The sequence below is a fragment of the Lactuca saligna genome, chromosome 5 (genome assembly GCF_052625555.1).
Source record: "Lactuca saligna cultivar CGN05327 chromosome 5, ASM5262555v1, whole genome shotgun sequence".
NCBI classification, from domain to species: Eukaryota; Viridiplantae; Streptophyta; class Magnoliopsida; order Asterales; family Asteraceae; genus Lactuca; species Lactuca saligna.
This window is the reverse complement of record NC_136421.1, coordinates 2,783,524-2,795,235: the sequence shown is the minus strand read 5'-3', so window position 1 is coordinate 2,795,235 and position 11,712 is coordinate 2,783,524. Positions and strand designations below refer to the sequence as shown.

The 11,712-nt window shown below is 32.6% G+C and overlaps 2 protein-coding genes and 1 long non-coding RNA gene across 4 annotated transcripts; 2 read left to right on the top strand and 1 right to left on the bottom strand.

The window, feature by feature from the left end:
* Positions 1-1,236: 1,236 nt before the first annotated feature.
* On the top strand, positions 1,237-4,882 carry BAM4 (beta-amylase 4). 2 transcript variants are annotated; one of them, XM_078956901.1, is made up of 10 exons: positions 1,237-1,521; positions 2,300-2,428; positions 2,547-2,793; positions 2,867-3,087; positions 3,166-3,243; positions 3,328-3,487; positions 3,594-3,853; positions 4,049-4,118; positions 4,332-4,400; positions 4,464-4,882. In XM_078956901.1, exons 1-10 carry the CDS (start codon positions 1,316-1,318, stop codon positions 4,614-4,616), a joined length of 1,593 nt encoding a protein of 530 aa, XP_078813027.1. In that variant the 5' UTR covers positions 1,237-1,315; the 3' UTR covers positions 4,617-4,882. The 2 variants fall into 2 exon arrangements, with proteins under 2 accessions (XP_078813027.1, XP_078813028.1); XM_078956902.1 differs by having other exon boundaries at positions 1,392-1,521; positions 2,287-2,428.
* Positions 4,883-7,194: 2,312 nt separating this feature from the next.
* LOC144998164 (uncharacterized) lies at positions 7,195-8,287 on the bottom strand. The gene is made up of 2 exons (XR_013660161.1): positions 8,189-8,287; positions 7,195-7,459 (listed from the first exon to the last, which is right to left on the bottom strand). It is a non-coding gene; the product is annotated as an uncharacterized LOC144998164 (long non-coding RNA).
* A 1,378-nt stretch (positions 8,288-9,665) lies between these two features.
* TIC20-V (TIC 20-v-like protein) lies at positions 9,666-10,729 on the top strand. Its single transcript, XM_078957923.1, has one exon. It carries the CDS (start codon positions 9,857-9,859, stop codon positions 10,538-10,540), a length of 684 nt encoding a protein of 227 aa, XP_078814049.1. The 5' UTR covers positions 9,666-9,856; the 3' UTR covers positions 10,541-10,729.
* The last annotated feature ends 983 nt before the right edge of the window (positions 10,730-11,712 follow it).

Here is an 11,712-nt window from a genome sequence, read left to right as displayed (position 1 = left end):
GCCTTGAGGGTCCAAAGTTCCGAACTTTATTGAGTAAGAGGTAGTTCCCCGTGCATTTGACCTTCCTTGGAGCTTGTTATGGCATTATGAAACATTTATGCCATGCATGGTCGTCAAGATCAAACATTTACGTGACTTTTAGGTATTAAGAGGCTAGATCTAGAGGTTGGAGTTGCAGATCTGACCTTAGACGTCCATATGATACACTCAGATGAGTCAACTCACCGAGTCAATGAGATGACTCGACGAGTCAGATCAGATTGCCCCAGCAATTTCTGACCTAGTGATAACCCGTCGAGTTAGGGGTTAACTCGACGAGCTATGTGAGACCCTTGAAAGAATTCAGAGGATACGAGTGGACTCGACAAGTCACTTGAGTGCACTCGGCGAGTCGGGTCGACCTTGGTTGTTGACTCATATTGACTTCTATTGACTTGAGAATAGGTCAATTAGGAACATTGAGACAATGGAGGGGTAAAATGGTCTTTTAACCATCCAAGAGAATAGAAAGAGAAAAGAGGACTTTAGGTGTAAATGAGGAAAAGAGGGATATTGATTGAAATGGTTGTCTAATGTGTTAGGCGGAGGCTAGTTCGGGATTCTCGAGTGCGTGTTTGTTCCCATTAGTTGCGAGATGAGTATTCTCACTATACATACCTAGAGTGGTAATCATAGTTGTGTGACAGAGTATCTTATATGTTATTTGTGTACTGTGATATATTGTATTATTTCTATGTGATTTATGCTATGAATTATTCAGAGTTTACAGATTTAGGACCGGAAGGTTCATAGAATTAGAACTGGAGGGTCCATCAGAGTTGTGGGACTGGAGGGTCCCACGAAGACACATTGACCGAAGGGTCTTACAGAGTTATAGCCTCGAGTGGCTAATATGTTGTATGTGGTATTTTGGAGAACTCACTAAGTTTCGTTCTTACCGTGTTATGTGTTATATGTTTCAGGTATCCCAGAGAATCGTGAGAAAGCACCAACATGATTGTACACATCTGTTCGGGATGACATGGAGGATTCTGAGATTTAACTTTTGATTGAGATTTTATTTTAACATTGAGACAACTATGATTTTCTTGAAATATAATTGTGTATTTATAAAATAAAAATTGTGGTTGAAATTTAGGTCGTTAAGATAGATGGTAGAGAAATTATATTAAAAGAAAATGATAAAAAAAAATAAATGAAAAAAATTGATTCAATAAGATATATAAATAATAATAATTTTGTAGCTCTTATTACACACGAGTAAAAGGGGAAATAGAGATTATCATCAGTGTGTCTCTCTCATCTCGTCGATGAGATGATCGATGGATCGATCGGGATGGCGTGCAAATGCAGCGTTGAAAGGAGAAGCGTAATATACTGTAATAATCTCAGAGAATTTTGTTTCGATAGGGAGAGGAGAAAATTCAATCGGAAGAATTTGCGAAACGTATCCACGATTCCGATTTTCAAACGGAGTTTTTCCAGATGGCGACCTGTTTCCGGAAAAAGTTGCATTTTAAGGTCAGTTTATCAATTTGCCTTTGATCGATCGAAACATCGATTTTTGTACTTCCATGGTAAAATCATTGTTTTCTCTATTTAAATTTTATTAAGATTCTTAAATTAGGAATATTATGTGGATTGTGTCTACTGGATCTTCTTTATCTTTTTAGAGTACTCTTTGTACGACTGATGATTTGTTTCGGGGGTAAAATTAATTGTAAACAACTGGTTTCTGCAGCTCACTCAAAGATTTAGAAGGATCTTGCAGATAACTTTGTGTTCATATTCACACATGATTAAATACCAATTAACAAAATGTGTAATTTAAGAAGATTTCATTGCAAAAAGAAACTCTGAAGACGTTTTTTTATAAACTTCTAAATATAGACTTCTTATTTGTTAATGTTTATTTTTTTCCTACAATCAAATTGCTCCCGGAAATAAGCGTGAGGTTTTGTTTAGTTGAATTCAGAATATGAAATACATGGGAATCATACTTCAAAATTAGAAATTTGGAGTACATGTTAGCTTACAAAAAATCAATCAAAGCTGCCTCTCTCTTACACAACAAAAGAAGACATGCATGACTTTCCAGAGACTAAGAGAGTTCTGGTGTTGTAATGTTGAAAAATCCATACAGTGTTTAGGTCTTGTCCTACATCGTCTTCTTGTAAACTTTAATCGTATCTTGAAGCAAATAAAAAAGTATTTTTGTTTGCATTGATGGTAATATGAAATATAATTGTTATGCTTTATTTTGCTTCTAAAGCTAGCATCTGATAGATACACATTGCAGCATGGATGTTCGGGAGAAATCAAGATCCACATTGTTTGAGTCATCAAAACATAAGAGAGTTCCCCTCTATGTTATGATGCCAATTGACTCTTTCGGGATTGATACTTCTGGTGCTCCAAGAATCAGAAAGTAATTACCATTACCATACCTTTACTTACAGATGAATGTATATATCTATACATATATTCTGAAATTTTGTTATCTCTACATACTTTTTTCGGTGGTGACATGGCTGTTGTGGTTACAGAATGAAGGCCTTAACTATATCTCTAAAAGCACTCAAGTTGGCAGGTGTCCATGGAATAGCAGTTGAGGTTTGGTGGGGAATAGTAGAGCGGTTTTTCCCCCATGCATATAATTGGTCTCTGTATGAAGAACTTTTTAAATTGGTATCTGAAATGGGATTAAAGTTACAAGTAGCATTGTCCTTTCACTCGAATGTTCATTTATCTTCACGCGTACAAGGTGTCAGCCTTCCACAGTGGATCATAGAGGTCATACATTTTGGTCTTTTTCCCTATCACATATCATTAATTATATTTATGGTTTTGTTGTTTTGGTTTTCAGATAGGTCGTGATAATAAGGACATATACTATCGAGACCAAAATGGGTTCCCTAATGCAGATTATCTAACATTAGGGGTAGACAATCTTCCTTTGTTTTCTGGACGTACTGCTGTTCAGTGTTATGAAGACTTCATCAGCAGTTTTGCAAGCAAATTTGATTCCTTGATGGGAACTATTATTGAAGAAGTCTGTGTTGGTCTTGGACCTTCTGGAGAACTTAGGTAAAAAAAAAAAAAAAATCTAGTATATGCCTTTTTGTTTGTTCTGTAAAGTGATCTTCTTTTAAATTACAAACGCAGATATCCTGCTCATCCCTTTGAAGATGGTAGATGGCAGTTTCCTGGGATCGGTGCATTTCAGTGTTATGACAAATACATGTAGAGTGGCTTAAGCTCCTATTTTATTTGCACACAAAATGTTTACTATCATATAATGGTGTTTGGTTTTGCTCAAAATTTTAGGATGGAAGACTTGCGTTCAGTTGCTTGGCAAGAAGGGAAGCCTGATTGGGCAAATAAAGGACCTCCAAATGTTGGGGATTATAATAGTCTTCCAACTGATGTTCCTTTCTTTGAAGATGGAGACGGGAGCTTTCTATCTGACTATGGACATTTTTTTCTTGTAAGCCATTTAGTTAGTAGTTCACTAATATTGCTATTATCAATAGTAGCAATTTACCCATGAAGCATTAGAACTGTGAGTGTGACTTGTGTTTGGGTTGTTGTAGGAATGGTACAGCGATCGGTTGGTGCGTCATGCAGATGACATTCTTGGAGTGGCAGCAAATTTGTTGGGAAAGTATCAAGAAAAAGAAAAATCATCAAAAGGGCTACGGATGGTGGCTAAAATTGGTTTACTGTATTGGTGGTATCAGACGCGGTCTCATCCTGCTGAACTTACCGCCGGTTACTACAACACCGCTTTTAGGGACGGTTATGATTCGCTCGCTTCAATCTTCTCCCGTCATGGAGCCGCTCTACAGATCTCGTAACCATTAATTACAACCCTCCTACCAGTATCACCGCATATTCCTATTCTTATATACCAACTGCGATATCGCAATATAAAATGAAATTACATTGCTATTTATTGCATTTAGCTATGGATATGTCCTTTTACAATGCTAATATATGCTTCTTCTTTTTTTTTTTTTCTTTAAAAAATTAAAAAAAAAATTTGTAGGTGTTTTGAGATGTTGGACGATGAAACCCCCCAAGCCTTTTTGTGTAGTCCAGAAGGTTTGCTTCGGCAGGTACACCCCAAACCTTTTATTATTCACTTCCTTTTCCTTTCAGAAGCCATGACAAAAAATATATTTGATGCTTTTTTTTTCTTTCAAAAGTAAATATTTGAAATAGACTAATAGAGGTATTCTCTATACTTGTGATGCAATGATTTTGTGCTACTAAAATGCATGCCATAATATATATAATATATCTGACTTCTGATCACTGCTACTTAACAGATAAAGAATGCCTCAAAGAAAAGGGTAGTGGAATTGACCGGTAGAAATGCACATGAACGGTTTGATGAGGTATTTTGTATCTTAATGTTATTATTTTTTGCATCAATATATCTAACAAATTTCTGTTTGCAGGCTGGACTAAAGCAGATACATTCAAATTGTTATGATTCACAGGAAGAAACTGTGAGATCATTTACATATTTCAGAATGAACGATAAGATATTTAGGGTTGAAAACTGGAATAATTTTGTACCATTTGTGCAAAGGATGACCACCGATTTGTAGAATAACATGTTACTTACACTTTGTAGTTGGAACAAAAGACAATATATATATATATATATATATATATATATATATATATATATATATATATATATATATATGCTACTGTTCATAGTTCCTGTCTCCCTTGCAATTTTTTATATGCAGAGAAGACGCTGCAATTTGTTGCAATAATCTGCAGCATTGTGTTTATATATGTTTATATACATTTAGTGTGACAAGAACGTATCAAAGGCCATTTTTATGGGATTTCGTTTCTTACAGTATTTTATATCCACGTCATGTGCTTTTCTGTGTTGATTCTTGTTTGCTATTTTTGATCCTTCCGACATGTTGAGAACAAGATATCAAGAAAATGTCATAATACACATTCACAAACCCTTGAAAACGAACACCTTTGCAACAATCTCTCCCGAGTAAAAAACCAAGAAATAACCCCTCATGTGCGAAATTATAGAAGATCCCCTTTAAGATCAAACAATTCCATCGAATTGAGTATGATTGTATGTGTGATAGCATCTACTATATCAGGAACATCAATGAATCTGATTATTGCAATTGCTCTAGGATACCATTTTTTAGTTTTTAAGGTCTATTTCTTAGTTCGAGATCCCTCTTACTAACTGGAATCAAAGAATTAGTAGATGGTTCTGCCCAAAATAGCAATGGGCTTGGGTTATGAACTTATAATCTATAATCTGATGATCGAGTCGATTCTATGGTTATAATTTCATTTCATACCGGACCGGAATAGGGTTATATAAATTCTCATTGTGAGAAGGGGTCATTTGAGCATATCTAAATAGATACTATGTTTACATATGAATCCCTAGTTACATTCCATTAAGATTAGGAATAAGCGTAATCGGACCTACTTTTTACATATCTCTTGTTATTTGGAACCCTATTCACCTTTCTGGACTTCTATTGAATCGAAAAATAGGTTTGATTGTCCATCTTTGATATATTGAATATCTATAGAATGCATTATCATAATTCAAATCGAAACAATTGGATGTCCAATTCGGACCTAGATGATATGACCGATCAATAGAAATACTCATTTTTATGATTTAACTGTTGGTTGTTCATTTTTTTAACAATTTTATATAAATTCATCACTCATTTTTATGACTTTACTAGACAAACTAAGTTATAATAATAAACAACTATTCATATAAATTATTGAAAAAAAGTATTAAATTATTAAAAAGAAAGTATTAACATAATATATTTCACAAACATATTGGATTAACAATTAAAAGGTAAAAAATACTAAAAAAATATGAAAATTATTTAATGAAAATAAATTCTACATTTCTGTGTGAGAATAACACTACAAATATTTTATCCATCTAAATTTTATTTTATGGCAATATGTATAATCATAATTAATTGTTTTTTATTAAACTAATTATTTACTTTTTCAATACACACACAGCTAGGTTATGTTATTCTATTCTAACTATCTATTGTGTGGATGTAAGATTGATTGTGAACCAATCATTTCAAATATTTTAAGGAAGTGATTAGTAAATCTTATTAAATTAAAAATAATTGGAAAATATTATCTAATTTCACTATAATGGTATTTTAGTCAATTGATATAAATCTAAAAAATGAAAATTCCAGATTTGTGAGGATAATTAATTTTCTTGATTTAAAAATTCTGATTTTTTCGTTAATTCAATTTAAAAAAAAAATAATTGTTAATTGTATCCAATTTTATTCCGTGAGAATGATATTATGTTAGAATGATATTCTATAAGAATGTCAGGATACATATTTCTGACTATTATACTTATTTTGATTAAATGAACTTCTTGAAGGAAAACAACATTCTTGAACCATTAGTTGAAAAAATGACAAGACCTTTGTATATTCATGGACATCTGGATGTAGATTCATATATATGTTAGAGAATAATAATCTTACACATTTTAATATAATTATATATATATATATATATATATATATATATATATATATATATATATATATATATATATATATATATATATTCTAACAAAATGTCATAAAAATGAAATAAATTCTTGAAAAATATTCATAAGAACAAAAAAGAATATTATCCTTCCTTATTCTGAAAGAATATTGGCATTCCTCATTCTAAAGTCTTTGCCATTCTGAAAGAATATTTGTAGGTTTTAAATAATATTCATGAAGGTATTCGCAAGCCTACAATAGGCACTCACACATGGAGATCATGATACAAGTTGCACCAAGACAATGAGTTTAACTGCTGTCCTGGATGGGCTAACAAAGGATTCAAAACTAATGTGTAATGCACCAACAAAAACAAGGATATATACCTCAAGTTGAAGCTCGTTTAATTTAGAAGTCAAACTCTATATGGTTGATTGATTAGCTGCTACAGTAGCTTCAAAGTTCTTTGATTAGATTATCTACAAAATATATATACGTATAATGAGAAGAAACGACCAGACCAGTAAGTTAAGGTTATAGTGGCAAAAAATATCCAATCCGGTTCAGAAAGATCAAAACCAATTTAGGCTTCTAGTTGCAGAAATATCAGACCAATTCTAGGATACATTAATCATGGGACATCAGCCATTCAATTATGAATATAACAAGCTTTGAATATTGTCATAAAACATGGCTTAAAGCTATGGAATAAAGGGTTCCAAAAAGATATCATAACATACATATTCTTGGACTCGAGATTAGTGTTTGGATTGCAACCATTCCCAGTGACATCCATACACACTTGCAACCAAGACAAGAAAAAAATGTAATTTACATAAGGAATTAAGAGCTATTATAGATGTTCATTCCAATCATCCTATTTTGCTTATTGCTTGCTCCTGTGATCACAAATCAAATTTTATATTTAGAAAATAAAATTTAACAACTACAGAGCATCTCGATCCCTGTAAAAACCGTAACATAACCCTAGAATGCCATGAACATTCCATCACTAACCAATAATACAATTTGAGACTGCCATGAACATTCCATCACTAAAAAAGAATACAATTTGAGACTGCCGTGACATGTTGAACAATCAATACCCATCTAATCACATTTCTCTTTAACGTTTCATCAAACACTTTTAGGACACTCCTTAAATCATCACATTTTCTGTTAGTTTAGGCTTACAAAAAAAGAAGTTTAGGTATACAAAACAGAAAAGAACATATAAAATACGTAAAAGCTTACCAAGATGATTGGATTACTATTTCACAAAGATTAAAATTACTGGTTTGGTTTCTTTGGTTAAAATTTTCAATTTCCTGATAAACTTGACATCAATTTACTTACATTAATGAACAAAATCGTAATTGATAAAAATCTAAAACATGTTCATACTTAGGAAAATTGTGAAATCAGAATATTACATGTAATTTGTAGGTTAGGGTTCAAGCCTTCAAGGTGAAGTCAAGAACGAGAAGGAAAAAAAAAAAAAAAAAGAATTGTTCCAGAAAATCATTGATTTAATAACGGGGGAAGAAGGCAAGAACAAGAGAGGAAACAAAATGGTCATCACCGAAATCAATATTTCTATCTCTGAATCGCACAAAAAAAGGTCATACTTTCGTGCCTTGGCTACGACGCCATCATCGTCGTCGCCGGTTGGCAGCTCCGACCCTCCTTCGATCATATGATGGTTAAGGTTTCATTCGTCAGTAAAAAAAAAAATAAGAGACAGTAATACGTACTGATATGGGAGGTTAGGTTAAAGAGTTGGTAAAAAGAGATTTTTTTTTTTTTTTTTTTTTTTTTTTTTTTTTTTTTTTTGAGGTTGTACTATAAGTACCCTAATAAATTTTACCCCTTAACATCAATCTAATCAATTTTTTTTACTTTTGATATGATATTAGTCTTTTTTTTTTCTTTTTTTTTTTTTCCCTTTTTGTTAGTCTGTTGTTTTTTCTTTTATTTTTTCTTTTTATTATTAATATTATTATTATTATAAATTTCGATAATCATATAAATTCAGATAACATTTTAAAATTTCCAACAACATTATAAACTCAAATGACATTATAAAATTCGAACGACTATATAAAATGAAACAAAAGTAAAGTTTGCTTTCAATTCGCATAATGTACTACACAAATGTAATACCGAACCAATTAATATATTCGTAATAAATAAAGACAAACTTTATTTTTGTTCCGTTTTATATAGTCGTTTGAATTTTATTATGTCATCCAAATTTATAATGTCGTCCAAAATTCTAAAATATCATCTGAATTTTAAAACGTTGTTCGATTTTTCTATGGTTATCGATAATAGTTATAATAGTAATAGTAATAATAATACTAATAATAATAATATTATTATTATTATTATTATTATTAAAATAAAAGAATAAAAAAGAATTAAAAACAATAAAAAAACAAAATAAGGAAAAAAAAAACAACAAAAGACAAAAAAATCACATCAACAGGGTGGTATTGAAAACGAAGGAAGAGTACTTATAGAACTTTTTTTTTTGTAATGAATGATTTAAGAGTTTTATTATGATTATTATATGCTAAATTACATAATTATCTTATTAATTATTTAATTATTCTTAAATTCTATTGTTTCCTACATTTACACAATACATGTAGAGAGGATATGAACCCCTCTCTCCATATATATATATATATATATATATATATATATATATATATATATATATATATATATATATATATATATATATATATATATTGAAAAGTATAATGCTATCATGATTAAAATACAAACTACACATTAAGGCATTAAGGTACTATGTCAATTTATAAAACATGCAATCTTAGACCAGAGCATTTGAAACCGCAGTAAACACCGCCTACTTATGTGGTTTGGAGAGTACGGTTTGGGGTATGCAGCCAAAAAAAGGAGCACTCCTTATGGTAAAAGAAGTGTGACAAAATGAGGTCCCTCTAGCCTTACTGATTTTGCATTCAGACTTGTACATGAATCATAAGATTTACACATTGAATCAATTTTCGTCTAGTTCCGTTTTTTCTCTCCAAATCTAACTGTGCATTGCAGACACCTGAAATTGAATTTGTTGGTATTGGGCCTTTCTTTCCTATGGACCTTTGAAAGGATATGGTTGAGAAGCGGGCAAACGGCTATCCCTCCTCCTCAACTCAACTACCTCCGTTTGATATTATTTGTTCAGTCCCTCCCTCCCTCCTTGTCTTTCTTTCTCTTTCTCTCTGTAACTGTAAGAGAAATCACTTCCTTCTTCTCCAATCTCCATGGCCATGTCCATGTCCATGGCCAACACCCTATCATCAACAGCAGCTCCTTTCAAGCTCTCATCATGTAGAAGAAGTCTGCCCCTTTATTCAACTTCATTCCTCCCCCTCAATCTCAAAACCCCACCTCCTCTTCTCTCTCTAACACCCCACCACCACCAGATCCAAATCAAATCCAGTCACCGCCGTCTCATCGTCGCCAAATCCAACGACAGTGACTCTGTCGACATACCAGACCGATTAATCTCAGCCGTATGTTACTTCTACCCCTTCTTTGATGGAATCCAATACGGCAAATACGTAATCACCCAATTCTCATTCATGGAAACCTTAATTCAACCTCTTGTGCCTGCAATCAGGGTGTTCAAAAGCTTCCCATTCAATGGATTCTTAGTGTTTTTGACACTTTACTTCGTTGTTGTCAGAAACCCTAACTTCAGTAGGTATGTGAGGTTCAATACCATGCAGGTTATTGTGTTGGATGTGCTGTTGATTTTCCCTGATCTTTTAGAGAGAACTTTTAATCCAAAAGATGGAATCGGGTTAGATCTGTTGATGAGTGTGGATAGCACTGTGTTTTTGTTTCTGTTGGTGTCCTTGATTTATGGTTCATCTTCTTGCTTTTTGGGGCAAGTTCCTAGATTGCCCATTGTTGCAGATGCTGCTGACAGGCAAGTTATGTGAACAATCATGAATACATGATCATGGTTCTTCAATTTGTATTAAATATCTGTAGTTTTGCTGCTTACTGTTCATCATTTGCTCACTAGTCACTTCATATGATTTACTGATTTTTTGTTCCCATACAAGTCCTTAGTAATTTTTAAAACATATGTTCGTAGGTTTTATAAGAAATCTAGTCAATTTCTCTAATACTTTGAATTTGTGTTGTTATATATATGTTTTGAGCTCATTTTTCTATTCTAACTCAATAAAGTTCAACTGGATTTAATTTTTTTTTTTTTTTTTTTAATGAAAGCCCGTGTCATTTGTGGTTCTAGTTCTAATCATGGTTTATAGTAACATGTGCCAATCAGTAGGGTTTTTATTGTGTAATTTGAGGCTCAAGCTTGAAATTTTAAGTCTGAGTTTTTTCAACTACTACCATCAACACCACCACCCACTTCCCACCACCACTACCACCCACCTCCACCATCACCACCCAATCGTCCACACTACCACCCATCATAACACACCACCACCCACCAACCATCCTACCATTACCACTCACCACCATCAGCTACCACCTAACTACGTACCAACCACCCCCACCAATATCGCACACCACCTACCACTCACCACCACCACCACCCACTATCACCCTCAACAATCACCCAAGACCCATCACAACCACGATCACCACACCCATTCCTACCCTAGCCCCACCACCCTACCAACACCACCACCCTTTGCCAACGTGAACCACCACTTTGACCTCCCCACCACCACCACATGCGATTAAGTTATTTATATGTGATTAAACTATGTTATTAACATGTGATTAAATAATGTTATTCACATAAACAATGTTATTCATATGATTAAAGCATATTATTCACATGCGAATATACACATAATGAATTTTTTTTAAATATTTTTTTATTATATGGTATGTGTTAAAACCATGTTATTCACATATGATTAAAACCTTTTCTTCACATGTGAATATATAAATAATAATTTTTCTTAATTTTTTAATAAATTTTCTTATTATACATGTATGATTAAGAATTGTTATACCCATATGAATATATACATAACAAATTTTTTTACTTTTTAATATTGATATGTGATTAAACCATGTTGTTCACATATGATTAAGTTTTTCATGTTTGATTAAAACCTTTTATTCACAT

What these genes read in the sequence shown, in the direction of transcription:
- BAM4 (XM_078956901.1), top strand. Translation starts at nt 1,316, where the DNA reads ATGATCGATGGATCGATCGGGATGGCGTGCAAATGCAGCGTTGAAAGG. An exon ending in TTCCACAGTGGATCATAGAG is followed by an intron (nt 2,794 to 2,866) that starts GTCATACATTTT and finishes TTTGGTTTTCAG; the next exon opens with ATAGGTCGTGATAATAAGGA. An exon ending in GGAGCCGCTCTACAGATCTC is followed by an intron (nt 3,854 to 4,048) that starts GTAACCATTAAT and finishes AAAAATTTGTAG; the next exon opens with GTGTTTTGAGATGTTGGACG.
- TIC20-V (XM_078957923.1), top strand. Translation starts at nt 9,857, where the DNA reads ATGGCCATGTCCATGTCCATGGCCAACACCCTATCATCAACAGCAGCT.